Source organism: Aphanomyces astaci (assembly GCF_000520075.1).
Source record: "Aphanomyces astaci strain APO3 unplaced genomic scaffold supercont1.1, whole genome shotgun sequence".
In the NCBI taxonomy this organism is placed as follows: Eukaryota; Oomycota; class Saprolegniomycetes; order Saprolegniales; family Verrucalvaceae; genus Aphanomyces; species Aphanomyces astaci.
Genome location: NW_009798264.1, coordinates 751,502 through 777,788, shown reverse-complemented (window position 1 = coordinate 777,788; position 26,287 = coordinate 751,502). Strand labels below are relative to the sequence as shown.

The 26,287-nt window shown below is 51.0% G+C and overlaps 12 protein-coding genes across 14 annotated transcripts; 6 read left to right on the top strand and 6 right to left on the bottom strand.

The window, feature by feature from the left end:
* The first annotated feature begins 6 nt into the window (after positions 1–6).
* On the top strand, positions 7–6,164 carry H257_00262 (hypothetical protein). 3 transcript variants are annotated; one of them, XM_009822846.1, is made up of 22 exons: positions 7–95; positions 154–210; positions 270–302; positions 357–843; positions 902–970; positions 1,017–1,098; positions 1,161–1,428; positions 1,480–1,673; positions 1,741–1,876; positions 1,939–1,977; positions 2,047–2,172; positions 2,224–2,706; positions 2,766–2,855; positions 2,915–3,043; positions 3,094–3,182; positions 3,234–3,749; positions 3,804–4,773; positions 4,826–4,969; positions 5,032–5,422; positions 5,479–5,716; positions 5,770–5,884; positions 5,938–6,141. In XM_009822846.1, the coding sequence occupies exons 1-22, from the start codon at positions 15–17 to the stop codon at positions 6,025–6,027; spliced, it is 4,827 nt and encodes a 1,608-aa protein (XP_009821148.1). In that variant the 5' UTR covers positions 7–14; the 3' UTR covers positions 6,028–6,141. The 3 variants fall into 3 exon arrangements, with proteins under 3 accessions (XP_009821148.1, XP_009821149.1, XP_009821150.1); XM_009822847.1 differs by having other exon boundaries at positions 154–302; positions 5,938–6,164; XM_009822848.1 differs by lacking the exons at positions 7–95; positions 154–210; positions 270–302 and having other exon boundaries at positions 331–843.
* A 1,380-nt stretch (positions 6,165–7,544) lies between these two features.
* H257_00261 (hypothetical protein) lies at positions 7,545–8,540 on the bottom strand (the record flags this gene model as incomplete). The annotated part of the gene is made up of 2 exons (XM_009822845.1): positions 7,545–8,019; positions 8,074–8,540. The coding sequence occupies 2 exons, from the start codon at positions 8,538–8,540 to the stop codon at positions 7,545–7,547; spliced, it is 942 nt and encodes a 313-aa protein (XP_009821147.1).
* Positions 8,541–9,808: 1,268 nt separating this feature from the next.
* H257_00260 (hypothetical protein) lies at positions 9,809–10,192 on the bottom strand (the record flags this gene model as incomplete). Its single annotated transcript, XM_009822844.1, has 3 exons — positions 9,809–9,861; positions 9,933–10,068; positions 10,133–10,192. The coding sequence occupies 3 exons, from the start codon at positions 10,190–10,192 to the stop codon at positions 9,809–9,811; spliced, it is 249 nt and encodes an 82-aa protein (XP_009821146.1).
* An 884-nt stretch (positions 10,193–11,076) lies between these two features.
* H257_00259 (hypothetical protein) lies at positions 11,077–13,959 on the top strand (the record flags this gene model as incomplete). Its single annotated transcript, XM_009822843.1, has 6 exons — positions 11,077–11,185; positions 11,233–11,483; positions 11,857–12,120; positions 12,188–12,468; positions 12,516–12,618; positions 12,670–13,959. The coding sequence occupies 6 exons, from the start codon at positions 11,077–11,079 to the stop codon at positions 13,957–13,959; spliced, it is 2,298 nt and encodes a 765-aa protein (XP_009821145.1).
* A 169-nt stretch (positions 13,960–14,128) lies between these two features.
* Positions 14,129–14,428, top strand: H257_00258 (hypothetical protein; the record flags this gene model as incomplete). Its single annotated transcript, XM_009822842.1, has 1 exon — positions 14,129–14,428. One exon carries the CDS (start codon positions 14,129–14,131, stop codon positions 14,426–14,428), a length of 300 nt encoding a protein of 99 aa, XP_009821144.1.
* A 771-nt stretch (positions 14,429–15,199) lies between these two features.
* Positions 15,200–15,813, top strand: H257_00257 (hypothetical protein; the record flags this gene model as incomplete). Its single annotated transcript, XM_009822841.1, has 2 exons — positions 15,200–15,279; positions 15,600–15,813. The coding sequence occupies 2 exons, from the start codon at positions 15,200–15,202 to the stop codon at positions 15,811–15,813; spliced, it is 294 nt and encodes a 97-aa protein (XP_009821143.1).
* A 2,323-nt stretch (positions 15,814–18,136) lies between these two features.
* On the top strand, positions 18,137–18,794 carry H257_00256 (hypothetical protein). The gene is made up of 4 exons (XM_009822840.1): positions 18,137–18,303; positions 18,353–18,439; positions 18,491–18,612; positions 18,664–18,794. The coding sequence occupies exons 1-4, from the start codon at positions 18,184–18,186 to the stop codon at positions 18,767–18,769; spliced, it is 435 nt and encodes a 144-aa protein (XP_009821142.1). The 5' UTR covers positions 18,137–18,183; the 3' UTR covers positions 18,770–18,794.
* H257_00255 (hypothetical protein) lies at positions 18,737–19,623 on the bottom strand. Its single transcript, XM_009822839.1, has 4 exons — positions 19,600–19,623; positions 19,217–19,528; positions 19,014–19,169; positions 18,737–18,961 (listed from the first exon to the last, which is right to left on the bottom strand). Exons 1-4 carry the CDS (start codon positions 19,600–19,602, stop codon positions 18,890–18,892), a joined length of 543 nt encoding a protein of 180 aa, XP_009821141.1. The 5' UTR covers positions 19,603–19,623; the 3' UTR covers positions 18,737–18,889.
* Positions 19,624–19,724: 101 nt separating this feature from the next.
* Positions 19,725–23,109, top strand: H257_00254 (hypothetical protein). The gene has a single exon (XM_009822838.1). It carries the CDS (start codon positions 19,739–19,741, stop codon positions 21,275–21,277), a length of 1,539 nt encoding a protein of 512 aa, XP_009821140.1. The 5' UTR covers positions 19,725–19,738; the 3' UTR covers positions 21,278–23,109.
* Positions 19,726–23,109, bottom strand: H257_00253 (hypothetical protein). Its single transcript, XM_009822837.1, has one exon. The coding sequence runs from the start codon at positions 23,056–23,058 to the stop codon at positions 21,448–21,450; it is 1,611 nt and encodes a 536-aa protein (XP_009821139.1). The 5' UTR covers positions 23,059–23,109; the 3' UTR covers positions 19,726–21,447.
* Positions 23,110–23,592: 483 nt separating this feature from the next.
* H257_00252 (hypothetical protein) lies at positions 23,593–24,327 on the bottom strand. Its single transcript, XM_009822836.1, has one exon. It carries the CDS (start codon positions 24,310–24,312, stop codon positions 23,680–23,682), a length of 633 nt encoding a protein of 210 aa, XP_009821138.1. The 5' UTR covers positions 24,313–24,327; the 3' UTR covers positions 23,593–23,679.
* Positions 24,328–25,006: 679 nt separating this feature from the next.
* H257_00251 (hypothetical protein) lies at positions 25,007–25,717 on the bottom strand (the record flags this gene model as incomplete). Its single annotated transcript, XM_009822835.1, has 4 exons — positions 25,007–25,061; positions 25,164–25,214; positions 25,274–25,452; positions 25,556–25,717. 4 exons carry the CDS (start codon positions 25,715–25,717, stop codon positions 25,007–25,009), a joined length of 447 nt encoding a protein of 148 aa, XP_009821137.1.
* Positions 25,718–26,287: the final 570 nt, after the last annotated feature.

Genomic DNA, 26,287 nt, shown 5'->3' with positions numbered 1-26,287 from the left:
TTTGTCGTTGTAGCATGGACTTTCTTCAGGGCAAGCGGTTGCTAACTACGGCGGGAGACTGCGAAGCATCAGCGACGCCCCCAACCGTCTCAAGGGTATGAGCAAGGTCGATAGCGATGATCGATGTGTCCAACGGTGGAGGGTATGTGACAGGGACTTGTCATGGCGCCGTCACCCTCGAAAGGAGCGGCTCCAACTTCCCCGCTACAAGTACGAGAAATGCCTTGGTGTGGAGCTACGGCAGACGAGGACATTCACTTGATGGATAGAACGCATTTAAGAAACGTCGCAAAGCGCACGATGTACGGCATCATGCAATCATTCTTCCTGGCAAAACGTTTATGACTTGGCTGTAGCGATTCTATTTGAGCCCCCTCCATGACAGCTCCAGCACACCTGGTGTCGCGATCGTTTCATCCACAAGTGTGTCGTCGCCGTCTCGGCAGCAGTTTCACCGCGTGGAAGCTTCCCATATTGCTATCCCTGTCGAACACTTGTGTGACCAACACAACGACATAACATCCGAATCTGCCCCAACGTCGCCCACTCTAGTGTTGCCCCTCCGAAAGAGCAAGGACGAGCAACTGCGCCTTCGTTCGTCCAAGTCGCGCGACCCGTTGGTCCCCCATGCCTCCCGCGCTTCCGCAGTGCGCATGCCCATGGACTCCCCGACCAAGAAAATTCCCACCCAAGTAGAGCCACCTCCCCCTCTTCCACCCCCCTCGTCGCCAACAGAGACACCGATTCAAGTTTTGCAGCAGTCATTGCTTTCCACGTTTTGGTCGCGGCACTTGACCCCGTCTAAACACAATCGCAGCTTGTCGTGTTCTACTGCAAACGACGGTACTTATCCTTGATATCATTTCGTTGAAAATCAAACGATCGACGTGTGGTTCGACAGAAATGCTAGAGCCGCAAGCCGCCGGAGCCATCCATCTAGACGACGACATCCGAGCGTTCTGTCAGCGTGGTCTGTCCTTTATCTGCTTCATCACCTGGTTTCACTGCGATGGTAGGTCCAGTATCGCAACTGTCTCGCTCGATGGGGAAGGCCTGGCTCACCAACATGCTTCGCGCCTACGACGTTCCCAGCCTCTCGTACGTTGGTCGCCATGTCTTCACACGAATACGCATGCATGCTTGATAATGTACCCTCGTAGGCAGGCAGCATGGGGAGACGTGGAAACCGAGCGGCAGTTGCATCTTGTGATCGCCCAAGCCCAATGTCACTTCCAACAAGGCGATAACCCAGCGTTTGTGACGGCGCTCCTGAACGCCGTGGCCAACGACATCTGGGATAGTTGTACCCACGACTTTGTGCACACTGTCGCAGGGTATTATCGGGATCTTCTCACGCATTTGCCCACACTATTGAAAGAGCGCGAGGCCAAACTCGAAGTCGCGCACCGTACCATTCTCCGTCTCGAGGTACATTTTTCGCCATGCCATGATTATATATGTCAGCAACTACGATGTTAGGACGCCTACGAGGTGCTCCGAAAGAGGACGGAGGCCCTCGGGCGTGACAAGAGTGGCTTGCAGGCCCGCGTCGACGCGGCAGAAGCAACCGTACACGACCAACACGGCACGATCGTAGACATGGAAGGAGTGTTACGCGACGCCGTGGCGGCGGAATTGATGGCCACCGCCACAGTCAAGCAGCTGGAACTTCAGTACGCTTCTTCTACTCTGGAAACTGCGACAGCGTTTGAATCCTTATGGGTCGGTCGCACATGATAGAGTGCGGGAAGTGGAGAATGCACTGGATATCAAAACACAAGCGTTCGACCAACAAGCGGTCGAGATGCATGAGATGAGTCAGCGATGTTTGGGCCTTGAACGGGCAGTGCTAGATACGAAGCAAAGCCTGGCAGACGTAGGAGGATGAAACAATAACTGTGACAGAGTGCATATTATTCACACGGTGGAGTTGCGTAGGCAATCCAAGACCGCGACGTCGGAGCAATGCAGATCAAGGTAAACAAGTCATCACCTACCCAATGTATTGAACGTCCAGGGAAGTGGATTCAGTTGCGAATATCGCAGGAGCTGACGGCCAAGTCGATGCAAATGATGCATGAGAATGCTGCCATGTCCAACAAAGTCAGCGACATGCACGTGGAGCAGCAAGTGTTGTTGCTTCGATTGAAGGCCGAAACCACGCAGCACGAGGTACTTGTGACCGCGTTCTTCTTGGGATGTGATACTTGGTGTGCTGCTTAGCAACCAACTCGAGCAACAATGCGCCAATGTTCGACGTCCCCGTTGACCACCGACGCAGCCGCGGTGCTGCAGGACAGAATCGACCAGCTGCAAGATCAAGTGTTTCGGCATTCAATCGACTTGGCGAATCGAGACAAAGCGTTGCGGGTCCAGCAACACGACCAAGGACACAAGGACGAGCTGCTCAAGCGGTTAGACACCATGCTGGAAACGGCCAAGGCGGACAAAGAGGCGCTGCAGGCGGCCCACGACGCGCTCTTGGCGCAACGAGATACGCTCAAACGTCGACTGGACCTGACGCGAGGAAGCGACGAGCACGACCTCCTCAAGCATCAAATCCAAGTGCTCAGGACAGACAAACTCCAGCTCCTCCAAGACCTCGCCCGAGTTGTGCTGGAACGCGACGTTGCCATCGATGACGTGGCCAGAGGTCGTCGCAAAATCGACCACATTCGCCGCATCCTGGCCACAGTTGTGATGGAGGTATGTAGACCTATTCAATGCTCGCATGGATATAACCTACGCCGCGGATACTTGGTTAGATCAAGCGGTTGCGTGATGCCCATACCAGCCTTCGCATTGCCGTAGCCAAGCAACTCGACGGGTGTCAAAAGCAGATTCGCAGTGTCACAGTACGTTGGTTTTATCACATTATACTAGTGTCGTGATGACAAAGGGAAAATGCAATTAGATGAGCGTGAACGCAACGATCGCAAAGGTTGTGGCCACGGAATTGGGGCTGTCAAAGGACATTGTCAATATGCAACGGGGAGCTGTGAATGGAAACCCCGTGTTTCGATATACCCTCCAGCTCTTTCAGGTACTCTGTCACACAAATGACACAGTCGTTGGCAAGGGAGTGGGTCGTAGAAAAAGCTGCAGCAAATACGAGCGTCGTGGCACGACCTTCGAACGCAATCCCAGTCCGACATGACCCTGCTGGCAGCTTTTCACAGCGAGTACGCCGTCATAACCTCAACTTATCGGCGTTATTGTCCCTGCTCAACTAGGAAAACCCAACATATTCAACACGTTGCCAGGACGATCCAAGAAACGATGGCGCGGATGCACAAACCCAAGCCGAAGAAGCAACCGTTGATTTCCATTCCGTCGACCAAATCTGTCAAACAACTTGGCAGTGTGGTCAAGCCCCCCCCTTCTGCTTGCACGAGTGCCACCACCCAAACCAACTCGGAAGACGGCAGCAACCCCCAAACCACCCAAAGCCGCTCGAACGAATTGGCCGAGCATTTGACCAAGGTGCTGCTTCCAGTGCTGGAAGCCACGGAAACCAAGCTCATGGCCGTGATGGACAAAGTCGAGCGGCAGAAACTGGATCTCCTGGCAGCGTACGAGCGCGAAGCAGAGCTGCGAAATCGACTGCAAAGCTCGTCGGCGGCGGCACCCCCTTTGTCGCTTGGTCACGCCGCGCGTTCTCAATCCCCCATAAACACCCAACAACCCACCCGACAAGGCACACCCGCCGCGATTGTCCAAGTCCGACACCAGTTGCTCGCCATGACGTCGTACGTAACCCACTGGTATTTTATGAAACGATGCGACGACATGGTCGAATGTAGTGGCGACGAAAATGCCAACTTGGCCTTGCATGTGGCCGATCTGTACGACATGCTGCACACGAATTTGGACGTGCTTGAAGCGGCGTTGGACGATGGCCCAGTGCTGTATCTTGACCATTGCAACGGAAGTCAAGGCGCGATTGTCACAGATGGATTCGACCCGTCCGCCTCACCCCGACGAACCAACAACAACGACGTGTCGCCCCCCCCCGGCCGCCGGCTTTTCAAACCGTCCAAGACGTCGTCCCGCACACTCTTTCCTGTAGCGGACCCAACCCCGATGGAGCCCCCCGTCGTCGTCGACGTCTCCCCTTTCTCAACTCTGACGGATGCAACGGCGTCTCATTCGGCTACGGTGTCGACGTTGAACATGTCCATCCGCGACGGCGAGATTCAGAACGTCCCCGCGGCAGTCCGCAAATGCGTCAACACGGTGGTCTTGAAGCTCGCCGCCGCCGCGCTGTTTCAAGACTCGATCAACGTTCACGACATGGTGTCTTTGTTTCTCACAGCTGACCACGACGTCGACGTGTGGGCCCATGGCGTCCAGGACATTCGTGACGACCAACTCATCCAAAACCACGTCCCAGCCTTCTCGTTGACAACTGCCACCACTGCTTCCCCTCCGTCGCATACGGATGCAACAGGGACCTCTTCCCATCAAGACAAGTTGAACACGACGGAACTACAACCGCATGCCAGTAGTGGTACCAAACAACACCCGGCGGCACGCCCCGTGGTTAAAGTCGTCACACGGCTGCTGGATCTTGTGGGTACCGACATGTACGCGGCCGACAAGGAGGTTGCGCACACTAGGACGTGGCTGGTCAAGCAAATCCGAAGCATCTTCCACGACAAGTACATGGCCGAGTCGCTCGAATATGCGGCGTTCCACGCGGTGCTGGCGCTGCCCGAGTTTATCGTCCAGTGGTCGTTCCTCAAGTTTGGTGTTAAGGAGCTCGTGGCTCGGGTATGAGGTCCCCCAGCGATCTTCTCGTATTCGTGTCGTCATGAGTGTGTAGACCTGCCATGCCATCATGGACGGCACGAACGAGTGGAAGGCCACCACGCCCGAAGTCAGTCTATTTGCCGGGTTTTTGGCCGAGCAAGGCAACGTCGGGTATGGCAAGTCGGACTTGTCTCTGTTTCTCCATGCTCGGCAGCTGGTAACAGCAGACAAATATACCACATATCGACGCGTACACATGGAATTGTGTTGGTGCTTTAGGTGGAGGATTGTGTAGGCGACATGCGGCCACTTGGCCACGACGACGTGCCTCGACTGACGTCCACTCAGGCCGTGCACATCGTCCACCGAGTGTTTCAAACCCTGGTGCATTGTCATCGCCCCATGATCTTTGTCAAATTGGATGCCTTGCTCAAGCCGACCCAACACGAAACAGACGGCGTCGCCCGTGTCGACGACGAGCCTACGCCACTCGACAGCCCCCCCATTCTATCAGGAGTATTTGAGTTTCAAGGACTGCCAATGGCGTCCACGTTGACACCTAGTGGCGGCTTTCCAGAGGGCAAAATCAAAACTGCCATTGCGAGCTTCTACCTCCCCGACCCAAAGTTGATTCTGGAATCTGCGCTCGACACCGCCCTCCCCATCGAAGGTATCCAGCCTCTCCGTATTGCCCATAACGATGTTCACATTGTGCTTGTGACTTAGAAGTAAAGTGGATCGACGTGCACCAGCTTCTCCTGTTTTGCGTGATCGAGTTTCGCGAAGAGAGGCGGCGATTCTTCACAGACATGCAAGCGTACGTCGCCACGAAGAAGCTTCGAGAGGACATCTCCAAGCGTGAATTCGAAATGATGATGCACACTTTGTTTGAATGGACACCGACCATATGCGAATTGATCTTTGAACAATCTGGTCACCATTCATCGAAAACGGTGGTCGAGAGGTATGTCGTTGATTTCAAACGGAATTGGTTTGTGTTAACTGTGTTGGATTCAGCGATGGCACCGTGCTGGTGGACTGCCAACATCTCATGTGCATGGGCTTGCAATACTACACCAACCTGTTTGCGCTGGCTCGGTTTACGGATGGTCTTAGCGTCGACCAGACAGAGGTACCACCTCCGACGCCACACATGCCTCGACATTACGTTGTGAACATCATTAGTGTCCCCCTTGCTCCACCGATGACAGCTTTACCATGCTGGCAGCAGCTCCTCGCTTCCGCCATCGGGAAGTTACTCGCGTGTGTCAATAGACCTTTTTCGAATCTTGGATCTGGTTTAATATGGATGAGAAAGGTCGAATTTTGTCCCAAAATCTGCCAAGTTGTCATTGTTAATTTACAAAAATGGAAAAATATCCAAAAATGGCCCTTCTCCTCTGAGATGCGTGGCATGGACCATTTTGAGAGAGTTCATAACGTTAGTATTACTATAGTATTACTAGTAAAAAATGATGTCGTCTCAGGGACTCGCCGACCTGACAGTCGAACCCCTACCGGTAGCACCCTTGGAAAATCGCCATCGATCAAAAGATATATTAATATAGTGCATTTCAACTAAAGACAACAAAAAAATGCCTTGTCTTTCCACAGCTATTCCAACTTTGTATTGATATTTTTTAGGAAAATAAGCCGTAATGATAGAACTGGTCAAGACCAACAGAAGTTACGGTTCAAAATTTCGATTGGTGAAAAATTGATCGAGTAATAGAATTTAAGCCAACCAGCCTTTTTGTATGGAAATATATGGAGCCAGGCACATTTTGGCCGAAAAGGAGCATCAAGTATATCTTGGTCTTTGTATACAGCACTTATCCGTATGAACGTTTCCATTGTATCCGGATTATTCAGGATGTTTAACCTAATTACCAGATAAAAAACGTAAGTAAAAATAATTTAACGTCAACATTACGGGGGTTTAACTGAAATAACTGAGGCGTTTAATAGTAAAACGTCTCCTCCTGAGGATGGCCGATCTGTAGTCTTTAGATGAAATGCACCATACTACTTCGAAATATATACTCGGAGTATGTTTTATGAAATATATCTGCCGGATACAGTTGGGATACGAAACACGAAATTTCGTAAATCCAGATAATGGATATATTTTGATTTCATATTTGTATGCCAAAATTATATCCAAAGATTTAAAGGTTTTACGAATCGAGTATCCGGACACCGTTTCAGAATCTTTACACAGCAATGCCATCGGCCAAACGCAAGACCCCAGCAGCGCCGACCACCGAGGACATAAGTCCTGTCGATTCAGCAACTGGGGATCAAGGTATGTTGCTTCGGTAAGGCAATGGCAATACCTCCACGGCGGAGGTATTGGATGCTCCACCATCACACATATACACTAACTTAACGTTACTGTACCTCGGCCATTTCTAGGGCCTGGTGAGGTGGGGCAGTCGTGCCCATTGTGTGCACCGCACCACCAGCTTTCCACAACCGCACTATTATAATAGGCTGCGTGCGCCACGACCAGCACTGCATTTTGCATATTTTTTAGAATATTCGTCCTATATGATCTCTATTTAGTACCATGTCAACCTATGTTTAGTTTGTTCTAGGAGTTATTTAGGTAATTCGGAATCATAATCTGAATGAAATTTAATTTCGGATTAATTGTTCCAAAGAAAAAAATCGCAGTGGAAATCGCCGATTTGGGTTAAATTTTGCAATATAAATGTACAAGGTACTTACTTGTCTTGAAGGTGTTCAATTAGGCCTGTTTAGGACTTTTTTGAGGAGTTAAAAGTACTATTTTATAATCCAAAGACATTCTTTATCTGGCGTTTCCCTGTACGGCGGACACGGAAGTTGTACAACTTAAACATACTCTCAAGTTGCATAGCACGGAGTGATGGGTTATATGGCAGGGGCAGGGGCAGGAGCAGTTGACGGTACTCTTTGCTGACAGCACCCATGCCCCATTCCGCAGCTTGGCGCAACGACGTAATGCAGTCACTCATGACTTTCAGGCCAAGTCGGCACGCTGGAGGATGCCGTTCAAGGTCCCCTTTCTTCAGCGGGGTCACAATGCGGTCAGCACACCTGACACTGACCGGAAATGCAGAGTCGGAGGCAACCTTCATGCCAAAATCGGCCTTCGCAGGGTCTGCGAGGATCTCTTGCAACCTCCGGCTTATTTCACCATCGTTCCATGAGCCAGGGCAGTTGTGTCTCCCCCAAACCAATGTGCCGTCGAGCCCGAAGCAGAGGACACCGGTGACGAATACGCTGTATAACCATCATAGACCATCGTTAGATATAGAAGCACCCAGCATCAGCTACCGTTGTACAGTACATTGCATTCTGCAGATCGGTTGACGATGGTTCTGCACGCGTAAGTTCTTTCCATCGACGAATGAAAACACCCCGTGGACAAGCGGCTCCCTCGAGTTGCTCATAGCCGCCCAGCTTGCCTGCGTGGTCTTCGACGGCCACTTGATCGCAGCATCTGGGCAAGCTGCCAGGGCACGGGCCAATGCTTCTTCTACTTTCCGCAGAGTACGGGCACACGTGCTTGGTGTTAGCGCAAACAGCTTTTGCAGTGTCTTCTGGTCGACAGCGGCTGTGTAGAAGTGCAGCACCAACGCCAGAACAGCATGCGCATGGAAAACACGCGGAGGTCTACCACCTTTGCCACGTCTACTGGGTTGTTCGTACTCACCGGAAAACAAGACGAGCAGACTATCAAATGCATCCGGTGCCAACGGCACTGTAGAGATGAAAGAGGCTGGGTCACGTGTTGCATACATAGTGTACCAGTGACAATGACAAAACACTCACAAATTACCTAGTCGTAGAACGCATTGGGTTTATACACAAGTTGACTTTGACGCTATGCTTGGAGATCCACGTTACAAGCAGTGGTTCCTACGACAACCATCGCTGTGACCAAGCAGTCTGACATGTGGCGTTGCTGCGCCGTCAATTGCAGCCCAACGAACGCCAATGCACCCATTCCTTCGAGAAAAAGGTGGCCGTGCTTTTGTACATCCTGGGGTCTGAAGGTGGCTACCGAGAGTAGCATCAGCATTTGGTATAGCCAAGTCGTGGTGTATCGATGTTGGACGTGTTGGCGAGCTAATCAAAGCCGTGGATTCGACTACCGTCCTACTTGTGACTGGAAACGCATCGAACATGGCTTCAACAGCATCAAGTGATTTCCCGGCGTTGTTGGCGCTGTGGATGGAACCCTCATTAACATCCAAAGACCCCGTGAGGACGACGGGTTATACAATCGAAATGATGACCCATTCCTCAATGTTCATGTGTTTTTGCCAGTCAAGATCCGTCCTGGGTCCTTCTCCAACAGGAAGATATTGAAAGTATAGTGACTTGGCCAAACAATTCGGCGTTGCATCCCAACGGGTTGTCATATTATCGACGACTCTGGATAAACCTTGCTTCCGTGGATGTTGACCACATGGCCGCACAAAGTAGGCGGGTGTTTGTCAAACATACAAAAACAGTTTAACTACAAGGTGTCCAGCACTCGAATGGTGGTCGAGTGTGTGTTTGGGCACCCCAAGGAGAGGTTTCGAATTTTGAAAACCGTGATGAACGAAAGATCATTGGACCGCACGGTAGCCACTACTACATGTTGTTTCGTACTGCACAACATGTTTATCCTCTTTAATGACGGACTATTCGATGCGTCATGTAACCGGTGCGATAGAAACTATTATTTCCAAAATGCCAGATGGTGAAACTGAAACGAATACTCTTATCCGTCGAGCATTGATGGTGAAACGAAATGGAATTGCAAAGATTGTAGTAATTTGATAATCTAAATATTACTTTTCCTTTTGTGCGATTAAATGCGCAACGAGTTGCACAATTGTCTGGGACTATCATTGAATAGCAACCAATACATCGTCCAATTTCGCCCCTGCTGGTGGGTTGGGCGATTGACTTGGCGTCGCTGACAGTGATGATCCCTAGTGAATCAAACCGTCCTTAATGGGAATAAATCCGGCCTCCAAAGCCCCACTGTGGCTCTTGGACTTGGATGGTTTGATCTCTATTCCTTGCGATCACGCAACACTTCTTCATCGCATTCCGATTCTTTTTTCACTACGATATATATATATATATGTATATATAAGTGCTTTTCACCAAGTAAAAAAAAAGAGTTCCATCAATACTTTCATTCTCGTTGGTGGACATGAGAGATTCTTTTCGAAATCCGTTTTTGTCACTCCAGTACTCCAACATGGCATCGTAATGGAGAGGCAATGGGGCTGACGGAGCGTTTCCAGTCTTACTCGGATTCGACAACGCCTATACTGATTTTATTTTCGGGAACTACGATCGATTAAACCTAACTGGAATCACAAGTACATACCTTATCTTGAGCCACTGAGTATTCATTGTCCATCGCCACGCTAAGCTCGGCTGCCAGCATCATGTAAACCGTCTTCTTTTCGGCGTTGTTCGTGAAGTAAAACCACGTAGACAGCGTAGACTTGTAACGCAGCCGAAACAAAGCGATAATACCTTCATCGTCTCACAGTGGTACCTACTTGGAAGCGCTGCTGGGCGATCGTCGTGCGCGCTTGAGTGTCTTGACTAGTCTAGGTCTGGAGGGTTTAGTGCCGAATGCATGTGAATGTAATAATCATACATTCTGGTATTCGTACCATCTTTATCGAACTCGAGATAAAGCGTGGGTTCGTCGTCGTTCATAGCGCTGCCTTTGACCATTGAACGACTGGGCAGGAACTGCGGAAAATCGCGAAGTCCGGTTTCGCCTGGGCAAAACTCGCAAAACATAGTATAATTTCGAATGAAAAGTTGGACAAGTCTTAATTTAAAATGTTTTCGAAATGTAAACAGCCGAGTTTACATCTTGTAAAACTGAAAATTCAATACTTTGACCTAAAATACCTATCTAAACTTGGTCCAAATCGTTCCAAATTATTTTGTCCATAGACCTCTCACCAAGGTTTGAACGAATATGTAATTCCGACGGGATCCCTCGTCTTGAGATCAAGAAGTCCTCCTCTTCCGTCCACGCTACTTTGTTCATCAACAGGCTCAGGTGGGCGCACCTTAGGTAGATCCCCTTGTCCATATTTTTGCCCAAACGGGAATCAAAATACAACAGAGTACCACTATTAATTGATGAGTTCCACTATATGTTCAGGCACTCCACATCTGCACGTCACAAGTAGTTAGCTATGACGAAAAAACTAAAACCCCTGGTATTGGCTTCATCTCGGCGGAAACAGCAAAATTACCCAGTCAAATGAATGGGAAATAGGTACAACCCCTGAAATCTGACCCGCGATGTACGACTTGTCGGCACTGGACGGGTTCACGTACCGAACCCTCCTGGAGGTCACCGCTTCGGAAGATGTTTGTGCGCTGTGGTGTCATCAAGTTGGCCTCCTGGAGGGTTCAATGGCGTGTCCTTCCTGCGCAAAGAATATGATGCTGTCGAAGACAAAGAACGGTTGGCGCTGGCGATGCCAGAAGAAGCCCCACACCGATCGGTCGAAAAGAGCATCCGCGCTGGCTCGTTCTTTGCGAAGTCGAAGTTACCACTAAAGACCCTCTTACGTCTGTTATGGGCTTCGCACAAGCCAGCCAAGACTGTCATGGATGAGGAAGGAGTGTCGACGGACACCGCGTGCAATTGGTACAACTATTGCCGAGAAATTTGCTCGGCTGAAATGCTTGCAAGCGAAATGAAGGTAAAATTCTACAATTAATTATTCGTCAAATTACTAACCAATTTTTATTCATCTTAATTGGTGTCAAATATATATTCATCTAAACTGCTTAAAATTATTTATTCATCTAAATTGTTTATTTGCTGCCCTAGATTGGCGGTGAAGGACACGTAATCGACGAGACGTCCTTGAAGAAAATCGACGGTTTCAGTGTAACGGAAACCTAGTTTCGTGAGATGTCGGCGGAGAAGATTAGGGCCTCTGAGCCAACCAAACCAGTTGTGAGGACCAGTCAGTGTTGAATATGCTCCCGCCTAGCCTCTTTAATACAACCCAGTGTCATGTACGTCGCGTCCACCAACTCGTTCGTATCCATCCAGAACACTTCCCTCAGCTAGACGACAAGTTCAAAAAATTCGGCAGTACCATTTCTACTGATTACACCCTGCGCCGCATTCCCCCGCTCCATCTCAACACCCATCTCGACTTCGACAACGACGGTCCAGCGGCCTACCAACTTCTGCTGTCCATCACCCATGTGCATATCGGCTTAACCACGCCAACATCGTCCATGTCACGTCACCCCCATTTCAGTACAACTGCTGTCACCACCTCCCCCAAACCCAACACTTCGCACGATTGTGTTGGCATCCCCCCCGTAATCCGCATGGCAATACCCTTGGTGGACGGAAAACCCATCTGTTTGCGTTTTCTTTCTGTCAAAGGATGCAACGCAGGTCCTCTGGGCGCCATTTGTGGGCACGGTCCTCGCGCCCGACTACATGCGACCCCTAACAAACTCCCATCCGCTGTCAAATCTCACATCCTCACTCACCTCCATGGCCTCAAACCCGAATTTGACCACATCGCCTGAAGCACTGGTCCATGGCGTCAATCACAACCTCGTCGTCAAAATCCCCCACGCAATCATGGCTCAGCACGTGACAACCTGGCCACATTACTTCGCCAACTACGGGAAGGTCAGGATTCGCGGGCGTACATCTTCGTCAGTGACTCAGTACTCCCACTATGGATAAACAGTGTCGTTTTCAGCCCGCTCGGTCTCGTGCCAAAGAAGAGCATCCCTCTTCACCGTGCGGTCGTGTCATCCATGACCTTTCTTTCCCCACCGTTGACTCCGTTAACGCGCTTACTGGTAAAGAAAGCCTGCCCCTTGTAGCATGGCCAATGATCTCACAAGTGGCAGGCAGAACGCATCGAGACCCTTCGTGCTTCCCTTCCGCCCAATGCTACTATAAAGGGAATGATGGGCGACGTGGCCTCCGCATACCGCCACCTTAGTGCATCGTGCCCCGATGCGTCCTGGTTCGGCCTCACCGTTCCTGAGGCCGGAGTCATTGGCATTGACATGTCCGCGCCTTTCGGCTGGTGCGGCAGCCCCAACGTCTACTGCGCTTTCAGTAACGGGATATCGTGGTTAGTGGCCCACGAATCACCCGCAACAATTCACCCAACAAGTGCCGCGGACAAACGCACCTTTTGGGGTTTCAATTATATCGACGACCACATCCTTATCGAGCACGACACCGCCGACCGACTTGACTGCGCTGACATCGCCCTGCGCCTAGCCATGATGGCCACCCTTGGGCCGGACAGTCTCAACCTCAACAAATTCACCCAGTGGTCTACAGACCTCCACGCACTGGGTCTCAACTGGGACCTATCACTTGGCATCGTCTCCATGCCACAAGACAAAATCAGCAAAGCAATGTCAAGAGTTGACTCGATGTTAGCCCAAATCAAAACCTCACGACACGAGCTCGAGAAAGTCCTCGGTAGCCTTCGGCATGTGTGCTCGTGCATCCGCCCAGCACGCGCGTTCTACCAAAACCTCCACACAATACTAAGGCGACTACCTCGGTTTGGGACCCACGTCTTACCAGTCGCGGCTCTCGACGACTTGCGCTGGTTCGTAACAATTCTTCGTGTCGGTCGCCTCGCGGGCGTGTCAACCTCCATCTTCGCCAAAATCTCCACGCCACAGTTCATCCTTGAAATGGATGCCAGCGATGAGGGCCTTGCCATGCTCTTTCCCGCGCGATGCCTCTTCATTCAGCTGAACTGGGACGCCAGCGAACTCAGTCTGATCGAACAATGCAATGTGAAAACAGGTGCCAACATTCCAGCCAATCATACACCCTCATCAGTAAACCGAGCCAATCAATCGCTATTCTCTATCAACGTTCGTGAGCATATCTGTGTGGCACTCGCAATTGCCGTCTGGGGCCCAATCCTAGCCGACCCAACTGGTCGTCGCACTATTCACGTCCAAGCCCTGAGCGACAACACAAGCGCACTAGCATGGTCATCGTCACTCGCCAGCGCGAACGCCTACGCTCAGGCGCTCAATCGCTCCCTCGGATCGCACCAAGCCCAACACAACCTACACGTGACGTCGGCACACATCCCAGGGGCCCTCAACTCTCATCCCGACGCAGGCTCGCGCATGCGTCGCGAGCCCTACACAACGATTTGATCAACGCACATAGCCCATTGGTCCCAATCGCCAATACCCCCGTCAGCTCGCTACGCATACATGCCATCACAGCACTCCACGGTGCCGCGTTGGCCCCATCCTCAGCGTCCCGGTACACTCAAGTCTGGGGCGAATGGGAATATCACCAACACTCCATCGGCCAATCAAAATGGCTTACAAAAGCCACAGCATCGGCAGCACTCTTCGGATACGCACAGTCTCTCTGGTCCACGGAACCAGACGCCCCAACGCTACCAGCACGATCCGCTCCAAGATCGCTGTTATATCCTGGTACCACAGGTGTGCACTTGGATTTGCCGTCCAACTCAACACCGAACACGCAATTCAACTGCGAGGTATGGACCGCACCCGCCCAGTCCGTCACGCCAAAGACCCCGTCTCCATCGCTCTCCTGCAAACCATACGCGGTCGGCTACACCTCTCCGCAAGCCACGACAAAGATATCTAGGGCTCTATTGTCCTGGCTTTCTTTTTTCTTCTCCGAATAATCAGAATACACCGCCGTCAGTGGAAAACCAACGAATCACACAATCTGTGTGCGGGACATCACATCACGTTTCTCGACCGCCGCGACCAATGAACACGGCACTATGACTCCATTTCCACAGTCCAGTTAGTCATACGAAGTTCCAAAACCGACCAGAAGGGCATCAGCACAAAACTCCAACTCGGAAAATCGGGACTCCCCTGGCTCTGCCCCGTCGCAGCAGCATGGGTGCTGCTAGTACACGCACACAACATCGGGACCTACCCTGCAGACCCACTGTGTTATCAAATGCGAGGAAATTGCACTGCTGACCCAAACTGCCGCTGTAGCCATCGGCCTCGACAGTTCGAAGTACTCGACACACTCGCTCCGGAGCGGCGGCGCGACAGCACTCTTCAAAGGTGGTGCGACTGATCTGTCCATCCAGTTATTTGGCCGCTGGTCCTCGGACACGTACAAAATATACACTCGTATCAGCGGACACGAAGTCGCTGGCATGGCAACCAAGATGGTATCAAGTGCACTGTGATTGGGGCTACCGCCACGCCACTCCCGGATGTGCGGTCACAATTAACTTGTTCCCCCCCTTTTGTTGCATTTTCGAGCGTGAACACAAACGGTGGTGTCGATCGGGTAACCAAGCGGTGGTACGGCATATTGGTCGGTGAGGACCGTACGAAACCGAAGCTCTTAGCTTTGATCAAGAAACACGTACGACCCGGAACTCTGATTATGTCGGACAAGTTCGGGTCGTACGTGTCCACGAACGAAGTCCATACTCTTGTCAACAACATAGACCTTCAAGACATGAGGTAACCAGTGGGTGAACCACACTGACAACTTCGTTGATCCCACCACTGGTGCCCACACCTAACGCATCGAAGGCCTATGGGAAAATCAAGTCAACCGACATATCAAGACCGTGCGAGTTATGGTGTCAGATCTGTTACCTCCGTTCTTGGACGAATGTCTGTGGCGCAGCTGGTACTTTCCACTGGGTCCCTCGGGCACAACCTACTTCAAAGGATTAGTCGTAGGAATTAAGAAGAAGTACGACCATGCAGAGTTGCAATAATATACACAGTGATACTCGTTTCTTTTTTTTTGCAATTTATTCAAAATATGGACAAAGGGATGTACCCAAGGTGGGCGAACACCTGAGGGCGCCCTCAGGTGTTCGCCCACCTTTCGTGGTACTGCTGCCGGACCGACCGGGCGGCAACAGCGAGATGGACGACCAGTCGCTCGCGCCAGGCGACTGCACCGCGACCACCGTCGTCCAGCGCCTTCCACGCGCTGCTGCAGGTCTATGGTTCAATGATGTGCGCGGCCATGATAGGAATTGACGCATTTACAGGTACTTCGAACAAGATGCCACGGGGGACCTTGTTTTCTCTATGTTTGCCAGTGGCATCGCGACGATGCTCCACGGAACAGCATGTAATGCGAAAGCACTCGACTTTCTCGTCATCAAAGGTCGTATTACTTCGTGCGCACCCCTTGAGCTATACTTTCGAAGTGCTAGTAAATGTTAACGATTCGGTCTACGATGGAATGCGACGGGTCGTGATTGATGTAAATGCACTCATTATCACTGTCACAGCCCCTCGTCATCCCGCGCATTTAAGTCTGACGGGTGGCGAAAATGAAACTTATCGCTGGAATCAGCATAAGACTCTCATTTATCCGTACATTATCCGTATAAGGCCAGGTCATAAGTCCCAATCGGTGGAGATGCTCTAAACCTCCTTGACTGTGAATTTCATATCGCTTTGGCTCGTACTAGTATAACAGAGCGCAACGTTGAGATTACGCTCCTAGTTTGTTAATGAAAATACGTTCAAATAGAGTCAAACTTGGCCACGAAAGAACGAAATGTTCGGTGACCACGCTTACCCCTTTAGCAGAGGGTAAAAGATACTACTGTACCTTACAGTTAATACTCCGGAGTATAATGTACATTTGGTTCGATCAATGAGAGTCACGAAATAAATATATTCAGCCAATCAAAGCAAAATCAGGTGTTTCGTCGAAATGCATCGATATAATTGGTAGATATCTACAAATCAAAAGCTGTAGAGGCCACATTGCATCCATTTAATTGGCGGAAACTTCTGCTGATCAGATCAATGTGGGTGTGACTATTTTAAGTGGTTGTTATTCTGTCCTGTTCCAAGTGGATATTTTTAGCAAATGAAAAGTTGGTTTAAAAAACCTCTTTTTTACCCAACTCACTATTCTTGGAACTCCCCGCATACTACTAAAGTAGAAAATTGACGTCTTTTTCTGAATAATCGTGAAAAAAAACGAGGTAAATCGATTTTGATTGGCTCATGCTATTTCTGAAAACTACTCCGAGTACTTGGAACTTCCCCTTCGACAGATTCCCCCACAGCAGGAATACCTACCTACCTACCTTCAAAACACCCAAACTATACCTTTAATGGGGGAATTATTACCTTACAACAGCCAATCAGGACGCCTGAACTGTGGATTTGTTGCACAAATAAGTACAATGGTGGGATTTCTAATTATACAGTAGCTCATGCCAGCTACAGTGTAGGAGTTAAGACATCTAAGTGGTTAGCGATAGCTACATAACCGCTGTGATCCCCGGGAACATTATACTTCGAAATATCCGTGCCCACCGGGGGTAGGACGAAGTCCCAGGTTACAAGGTTTATTTTTGTGTATGTGTGCAGAGTCTTATCTAAGGAATTCCCCCACTAACAGTAAAGGTAGTAGTTTGGGTGTTTTAAAGGTAGGGTATACCTGCTGTGGGGGAATTATTCCTTCCTCTTATGATCGAATCGCTTTATTAACAATGTAAAATAACAGGAGGATCAGAATGAATGACAACGTTCGGCAGCCAATCCATATTCGCAATTTGGCCCGGTGGTTGCCAAGTTTCCTCAAATGTACACTATAATAAAGCACAGTGTACAAGTAATTGCCGAAGCCTACCTTCATCGTGGGATTTATAAATCGACACTTTCAAAATGACGAGTTACATGCGTGAGACAGACACGATGGAGGAGTATCAGAAGAAACTCCATCGTCCGTCCTCCGGGGTGGAAGCCAGCAAGACCATGATGACCAAGCCTACGGAGACCATCACAGCATACAGTGGTCCTAAGCAAACCTCGTTCCTCGTGGACGACCACCCTATCCGATCCTTGGAAATACCCTTGTGCGACCAACCCAACGAGCTACACCACCTTGTGTGGCTTGTCGTCAAGTTGGACAGAGCCATCCAAACTCGCGAAATGCAGGCCTCGGTAACAGGGCAATCCTGGGTCGATGGATTGCATGCTTCACTGAGCAGAGCCGTGAACGGTGCGTCATTTCACACGCGCCTTGGTTCATTGTTGAGGCATGAGGTGGTAGACAAAGGTTCAATTCCCCTTGCGCAATCACAGTGCATCTTCCGCACGTTACAGCAATACATTGCGGCCAACGATATTTCCATGGATGGAGCGTGGCGGTCGTGGCTCGTGTCCGAGTTCAAGCGCATCCTTCGACTCGGGTCGCTGGCTCAGCCTCCATGCCCTTTGTCGCTGCAACACCGTCGCAAGTGCCTCGTGTTGGACCTTGATCGCACGTTATGGTTCCGTTCGTTTCACGTAACAGTTGATACGTGGCTAGTGCAATGGCACTTCAATGTATGTATGCGATTGTAGCCCATCGCAACCGCCGACTACGTTGCCACGTTGCACATGACCCACGGTAAAGTGAAGCGGACAGTGCACGTGTCCATTCGGCCTGGCACCCATCACCTCCTGAAGACTCTTTCGCCTCACTTCGACATTGTGGTTTTCACTGCCAGCGACCGCAAGGTATGTCAAGACACACGGCGCTTCCCTTTGATGACCATGCCCCCCGTAGATGACAGAGCACCTTGTGGACTTCATAGATCCTGGGAGACACATTCAGTGTCGGCTGTATCGCGATTCATGCAGCATCTCGCACGAGGTAAACCAGCTACGCTTCCATCGACAACGTGATGACGTGGCATTCGGGCAGACCGGTCACGTGACCAAGGACTTGAGTTTGATGGGTCGACCACTGCAGCATGTCGTGCTCCTGGACGACAATCCGCTAGTGTGCAGCTCCCACCACGTCGACAACTTGTGGCGTTGCTCCGAGTACGACGAGGTGTTCATTGGTTTTTTGCTTGATTAACCAAACGGTCGTAGATACACGGGCGACAAGAAGGACAGAGAGCTGTTTGCAATTGCCGGCAAGTTACTCAAGTGGCACGCCGTCGAGGTGAGGTTGAACACAAGCAGTCGCTCCTCATGAACACACAACATAGGACATTCGGCCGCATTTACACAACTGGCAGTTATCTCGTCCTTAAGCATCGGACGATGTTGCCAAGTCCACTGTGGTGTGACGGCATATACTGTACAACATGTTCTTCTATTCCCATAATGGATCGATGGCCATCTTCAGCTGCCGCTCGCGCTCCCGACTGCGCCGACACTTTTTAATCTATCGCACACAGAAAATGTCAGAGGCCAGAGCTTGCGTAGAGCGGTCGTACTGCTGATTGCACGTTTTGTTGCTCTTTGTCCAGCTGCACCTTCAACTCCAGCACCACGGCCTCCAGGCGGGCCACTTCGGGGTGGTGGTGCGTAGCGCTGTGTAAAGCCTCGTTGAGGGCGTGAATCGTGGCTTCGTACGCGTCATTGCGCTCGTGCTGACGATGGTTCAACATGAGTGTCAACAACTTGGCACCTCGCATACCTGCTCCAACACAAGTTTGGCAGCGATTTCTTCGCCAAACTGGATCGCGGCATCCTGCATGGTCTTTTGATCCTTCACTTTCTGAAGCAAGTACACGATGACGGCATCTTTCTCGTCTGACTTGAGGGATGTTAATGCCGTCAGCTGCGGGGAAGACGCTGCTGTGTGCGGTGGTGGACGAGGGCTACATGGCTTCTCGTCAGCGCTCCATTGCACTTGCAACCGGGCCAGTGCACTTTTCGGGCTTAGTATAGACGACGTGGGACTCGTGGGCATCGCCACACGTCTTATGTCATGCAGAGGTTGCTCTGACTAGAGTACATGAGCGTTAGCGCCTTCAGCCACTCTCACACATGGATTGGCGTGTGATGTGCTGTGCCTACCATGTACTTCGAAGTATTTGCGAAGTGGCAACTAATTACTTTGTTCGAATCTTGGCAGTTACAACTCCAACGTTATATAGTGTGTCAAACAGTATTTGTGGGGTTTGTGTATTGTCAGAGGAATCTCGAAATTCGATCGATGACTTCGGTGTTCATCATGCGACTGTTCCGCGGTGGTCGGTCCATGCGTGCATCTTGGACGCGAACGTACCACAGCACGCTCTCGCCGTTGACGTCAGTGAAGGCTCCCTTTGGGACGCTTCTGGGAACGACGGATGGCGGCGTCCATGTCTACAGCAGCGACTACACAACGTTGGACCCGGCCGTGCGATCAAACCGCACGCATTTCCAGAGTCTCCTCGGCGACGTCACGACAGGATACAAGTGGCAGTGCGTGGAACTAGGTCGTCGATACCTGTTGGTGAACCATGGCGTCGTTTTCGACAACATCGCCATGGCGTACGACATCTTCCGGTTGAAGTGTGTCACCCGCGTCGCCGATGGCAAGCTGCTTCCATTGCACGCTCATGCCAACGGCACGTCGTCAACCCGGCCGACCAAGGGCTCGCTATTGATCTGGACCCCGTCTGGCGAATTCCGACAAACTGGGCACGTGGCCGTGATCGTGGATGTTGGCCTCTCGTACGTCGACATTGTCGAGCAGAACGTGCACGATGCAGTGTGGCCGTCCCAGCGATCGTACTCCCGCCGCCTTCCTTTGCACTACGACCCCAATACCAATACATACGCAATCTCATGCACCTACGCGGACGGCAACATATTGGGCTGGATGACGGTGGACTTCGACAACGAGTACAACTACGAAGACTTGCATCCGTTCACAGCGTCGGACCTGGTGCGTCCTTCCAGCACCCATCCCCACGAATTCCGCATGCCTCCATCCGGCGCGGCGGCGCTCGAGCACGCGACCAACCAGCTGCATCACATGATGCTCGACGCCACCGACTACATGTTGCAGCACTCGGAGCGGTTCGTTGGTTCGACCGACGTCCCTGAGCGGCTGTGGTCGCCCCTTCGTAAATCCTGGTTTGAGCAAAAGCCCGACGACTTGGTGTCCCAGTTTGAGTTCACACTCACCGACGACGGGCTGCACTGGACCGGCTACTCGAGCAACACGCTCCCGGACTACGTGGCGACCTCCCCGGACTCGACAGTCGAGGCGACGCTGATCCAGGCCTGGCGGGCCAAAGCCATCACCACCCCCCTGCATCTCCTCAAGGACTGCCTCGCCCACGAAGAACTGGCGCGCTCCACCGCGCATGCCGCTGGCCTCGTCTGCCACTCGCTGTCGTCGTTGAACGATCTCGTGCCCGCCAAAGGTGGCGGCTTCCTCGACCCCGACGGCCGCCCCGTCCGGACGCTGTGGCACGCGTCGCCGTGGGCCACCCTCCTGAGACATAACCACCCGGCGCTCCTGTGTCCGTCTATCCGATGGATCGAACCGCTGTGGACGACACTCTCCAACTCGTCCGCCATCGCTCCCCTCCTCCGAGACCTGTACCCTCACCACCCGATGCTGCAACCCGCCCCTCCCGTCGCCGGCGTTCGCTTGATTACGTGGGCCGTCAAAGGGCAGTTTGCCGCCGCCGCCGTCCGAGCCAAGGCGTCGACGTTGCCGTTGCATGTGATTACTAGTCCACTACACGACCAGCCTTAATCGTCCGATTGTGTGTCGTTCTAGTGACTAAATTGCGTCATGTACAGTCGCATCTAAACCCTCGGCGACTACTGGTATACTAAAAGCATGGCACAACCAACGTCGTGGAGAGATACTAGATAACAACGATTGCACAGTATATAAAATAATATATTTGCCACCATCTCACTTTATTCCTCGTCGTCGTCATCACCTTCTTCGACTCCTTCGTCTTGTTCTTCCTCTTCTTCTTCTTCTTCCACTTCTTCGTCGTCGTCGATGCCTTCGCCCTTGAGTGCCTCCGCGTTGAACGCCGCGAGTTCCTCCAAGCTCACGTCCTTTCCTTCTTCAACTGCTTGCTGTTCCTCGGGTTTCAACGGCGGCGCAATGAACCACGGCAACTTGCCTCGGATGAAGTCGTTGATCACTTGGACAGCCACGTTGTTGTGATCAGCTTCGCCCTTGGGCAGCAGCTTGCCGCTCTTGATTGCGAGCTGGTCCAGGAAGTGGTTGTCGTCCGTCCAGTCTGGGATCCCGTACACCTTGATCACGTGCTCCTTCTTGACGCGATCGAGGATCGGCTGGATAAACTCGGCCGGTTGCGGCAGCTTCTCGGCGCGGACCACGCCCTTGAGCACGGTTTCGACCTCGCCGTCGTTGACACCGTCGTACACGACACCGGGGCAGTCGATGAGAAAGATGCGGCGCATGAGGGTGATGTACTGCCACACTTTGGTCTCGCCGGGGATGGGCGCCACCTTGCACACGCGCTTCTTGCGCAAGGCATTGATCACGGAGCTCTTGCCGACGTTCGGGTACCCGATGATGCCGACGCTGATCTGTTTCTTCTCTTGGTGGAGCTTGGCGAACTGCCGCAGCAGGTTGATCAGCGCACCCTTGCCGAACGGGCTGTTCAGACTCGCGTGGAACGCCAGCGTCGGCGTCGTTTTGCTCAGAATCTGCACCCACTTCTTGGTCACCCAGTTGGGCACCAAATCACATTTGTTGATCACGTACACCAAGTGCTTGTGCGCGGCGTTCGATCGCAGGTGGCGCTCGATGTGCTCGCTGCGCGTGCCGGGAACGTTCCGCGCGTCCAGCACTTGAATCACGACGTCGGAACAATCCAACACCTTGTACAACTCGCCCCAAATGCGCCGACTCTGGCCCTTGTTGAACACGTCGTGCGACGTCGCATCCTTGAACTCTTCGACCACTTCGATGTTGCGGTCCACGCCCTTGGTCTCGTACTTATCGGCCTGGTCGCTCGCGCGGTTCATCAGCGCCTCGAGGTCGCCCACGCCGTTGAGCTTGGCGCGCTTGCGGCTACGCTGCTTGCCAAACGTTTCTTCAAACGTTTCCGTCTCCAGGAGCTTCATGCGCGTCACCTTGGCCGAGTCTTGGATCAAACTCATGGGCAGCTTGCGCGTTCGCAACACTACTGAGTACGGATCGGCGGCCTTGACGTGCATTTCGTTGCGGAACTTGTCGAGCTCCTTCTGGCCCACCACGCGGGTGTTGCCGAACCAGCGTCGGTCGGGGGCAATGCGCGACGACGCGGTGGGGTCGTTCATCGTGACACCGCCTTGGCGGCCGGCCATCATCAAACTACCGCCCACGATCTTGCCCTCCTTGTTGCGAATGGCCCCAGAATTCCGGTACATGTTGAGACGCTTGATCGTGCCCTTGTCACGCATGTTGGCAGCCTTTTGCTTCTTGGGAATCTTACGATTCGGGTTGTCGGAGCTGGCGCCCTTGGTGTTCAAACCCAAACGCTTCTTCGGGACCTTCGTCGGCGGCATGATGCAAGTGTCCTGGGTAAGTCGATGTGATGGAATGCAAACGAATGCAAGGTGCCAGTATTTTTATATCCATCGCGTGAGCGCCAATCACTTTGCCAGCCCATTTTATTCAATATCAACGCAAATATTTTATTCCATCGACAATTTTAACTTGGGCATTGTATTGAAACTGGAAATTTAATATCGTGATCTCGAGGTTTCAGGGTTGACGGTTACGCGGCTAGAAAGTCCAGCCAATCAACGCACGTCAAATTGAAAGATCAAAGCAACAACAGAACCAGTTACATGACGATAGACGGCGGCGCGCTTGAGGTTTGAACGTCTAACGCAGGGAACTAGATGGATTACATATTCCCATCTTATGCATGATTCAGCGACGCGTGACGCTTGTGGCTGTATGCGTATGTACACACCCACTTGCTGTGCGTCAATGGTTCCTGACGCAGCCAGCATTGACGGAAGAGATATCACAACTGGCCATTAACAAACTTGAGAGGCCGCGCCACCAACATGATGGAATTCAAGCCACACTCATTGCAATATACAAGTAATGTTAGCAGTATATCCTTTTACTTCAAACTACTACGTAGAAAGCGATTTTGCTAATCCTAGGATGGTAACTCACGGCAGCACCTTCTTCAGAAATGCCTCGAGATCCTTCATTTCTTGCTCACATTGAGAATGTGCCATGCCGCGATACGTCTCAAACTGAACCTGGTGGCCCAACGACGTCAGTCGATCGGCAAAGATGCGACCCAGCGGGTACTCCACGATGTTGTCAGCGCTTCCGTGGCCGATTAAGACATTGAGCGACTTTGGCGGAAGCGACTGAAGGTACGTTTCAGACGGTAACCAGCCACTTAGCCCGACAACGCCGGCAAGGGGGGCTTCGAGTTGGAGACTGGAGTACACGGCAAGGAGTGCGCCTTGACTGAACCCACCGAGAACAATGCGGTCCGACGGAATGCCAGCTGCATCGAAGCGCGCGATAGCGTCATGAACCTTCTTCACGGACTCAGTCAGTCCCTTCAACGGTTCATTTGGTGCGGACGAAGGGGAGAGGGGAATCTCGTGTAGATCAAACCACGACGGAGTTGGGCCGCCGTTGCATGTCACGTAGTTCGTGGGGGCGTTTGGGAACTCCCAGGTGATGTGGCTCAGGTGGGAGAACTCGTGACGAAGGCTGCTCCACCCAGCACCAGAGTCGCCGAGTCCGTGCAGCCAAATGACTCCCGCTTTAGAACACGTTTGCATGACTTTCAAATTGAGATCAAAATTGACTGCGATGAGAAATTCACAGTCAAAGTTCAAAGTGCATTGGTCAATAAACTAAAATATACAGCCAATCACTCATTCGCTACGGTATGGTACACGTCACCTACCGTAGACACTTCCAATACATTTCACAAAACCCTCCTATTTCATACTGTAGTAACTTACTGTATATGTATAGGATATATTTCTCAAAATTAACAGAACATATAAATATTTTTAATAAAATAGAAAGGGTCGTGGATAGTCTTCACCACTGTAAAGTAAAACTACAGTAACGTTAGAATTAGTTTCGATTGATCTCGTCGTGGTGAAGAGATGTTACGTCTCAAAATCAAATTTGGCGAAGAATTAGTCGAGTGTAAACCAAGTGATATTTTGTACTATTAATAGTACTATTAATATACGTATTATTAATAATAGTAAGCTTACTATTTATAGTATAAATATATGCTAATATAGGGCCAGTAGATTACGTACAGTATGTGTAAAATTATCTTTATTTCATCGCACTTTTGTCGTGTTTTCTGCTTCCACATGATTGGCTAGCGATAGTTTTGTCGTGTTTACAGTTAGGTCCATTGTGTTCAGCGCACACGGATTGGACAAACCTATCCAATCACAGTGGCATATGCTTACATACTAATTTTCATGTAAACTCCGATGTGCTTGCTCGTCAGCGAAATTTGGCGGCAGCGGTGGCGGCCAGCCCTTGATCCAAGCACAAGGCGCTAGGACATACGAGTCGTAGGAACATGCTGATTGACCAGAAGCACGATATATATACCTAGCTATAGGTTTGAAGTCTCATGCTTCGCAGCCTCTCCTCGTACATGAACGCAGTCGAACCGTACCATGCCGCGAGCAATACATGGCACGGCTCACTGTTACCATAGGATTATATAGCCTATATAGTCGACATTGCAGCATTGGGACACGCAACATTTCCGCCGAACACAGGTCGCGGCAGTACTGGTACCAATCCACACCGGACTCACGCGCAATTTTATCCTCCACAATCACTATGACAAGGGGCTTTCTTGACGCGCAAGCAAACATAAGTGCACCAGCTTCGCCAAAGGGATCTTGGAACCCGCATTCCACGCTCAACGTTCCCGCCACCTGCACACGCCGCACGCCTGCAATGTCATCGCTTGGACTTCATCGCGAAGGACACGGTGAGGTCACATTTGGGGCATGTCGTGTCGTTCGGTATGAGACCGACCTTCATGCACCATGCAACACCGGTGTCTTCGTCCACGGTGGTCTTTAGAATAGAATGCCACGAAAATTCGCCTACGTCGTAAGGCACGAAGCCCCCGAGTAAGTCACCGACTAGGTCAACTTGGTCTAGCGCCGGCCCATCGGTGTCAAGTACGACCCTCATCCTTGAGTACAGTTGCGTGTCAAATGTTCGAGTGGCATCAAGGCATCAAGTTTCCAGCGCGGGAATATATCTGGAAAATCTGGTTGTGAGAAGTATGGGTTGTTGTATTGTACTACAGTATACAAAGGCGAAATGACACTATATAAACTATAGGGAGGGTAGTCAGGTACTATTTATATATAATTCTTATATAGATCCTATATAACCTATATAGTATCCTATGTAACCTATACAGTATCCTATATAACCTATATAGCATCCTATATAACCTATATAGCATCCTATACAACCTACCAGTATATAGTATTCTATATAACCTATATAGGATATATAGTATCTTATATAGATTAAATGAGTTTGGATTATCATTTTTAAGACATTCCTCCGCGAGGGCCGATACTAGAACCACATGTTATGGAACCGCTTCGCCAATAGAATATATATCGTTTACGCTACTCAGAAAAATACATTAAAAACTCCCGTTGGAGATGCTCTCAGAGCATCTCCAACGGGAGTTTTTAATGTATTTTTATTGCCATTCATTTTAGAAACAAAGTTAACAATAAAAAC

Excerpts from the sequence above, each read along its gene's own strand:
- H257_00262 (XM_009822846.1), top strand. The coding sequence starts at position 15 with ATGGACTTTCTTCAGGGCAAGCGGTTGCTAACTACGGCGGGAGACTGC. Across the intron at positions 1,978-2,046 it reads TCGGAGCAATGCAGATCAAG|GAGCTGACGGCCAAGTCGAT; the intron begins GTAAACAAGTCA and ends CGAATATCGCAG. Across the intron at positions 5,423-5,478 it reads CACCGCCCTCCCCATCGAAG|AAGTAAAGTGGATCGACGTG; the intron begins GTATCCAGCCTC and ends CTTGTGACTTAG.
- H257_00256 (XM_009822840.1), top strand. The coding sequence starts at position 18,184 with ATGACCCACGGTAAAGTGAAGCGGACAGTGCACGTGTCCATTCGGCCT. Across the intron at positions 18,440-18,490 it reads CATGCAGCATCTCGCACGAG|ACCGGTCACGTGACCAAGGA; the intron begins GTAAACCAGCTA and ends GCATTCGGGCAG. Across the intron at positions 18,613-18,663 it reads AACTTGTGGCGTTGCTCCGA|ATACACGGGCGACAAGAAGG; the intron begins GTACGACGAGGT and ends AAACGGTCGTAG.
- H257_00255 (XM_009822839.1), bottom strand. Across the intron at positions 19,170-19,216 it reads CCAAACTTGTGTTGGAGCAG|CACGAGCGCAATGACGCGTA; the intron begins GTATGCGAGGTG and ends AACCATCGTCAG. Across the intron at positions 18,962-19,013 it reads AACAAAACGTGCAATCAGCA|ATTAAAAAGTGTCGGCGCAG; the intron begins GTACGACCGCTC and ends TGTGTGCGATAG.
- H257_00254 (XM_009822838.1), top strand. The coding sequence starts at position 19,739 with ATGACTTCGGTGTTCATCATGCGACTGTTCCGCGGTGGTCGGTCCATG.
- H257_00253 (XM_009822837.1), bottom strand. The coding sequence starts at position 23,058 with ATGCCGCCGACGAAGGTCCCGAAGAAGCGTTTGGGTTTGAACACCAAG.
- H257_00252 (XM_009822836.1), bottom strand. The coding sequence starts at position 24,312 with ATGCAAACGTGTTCTAAAGCGGGAGTCATTTGGCTGCACGGACTCGGC.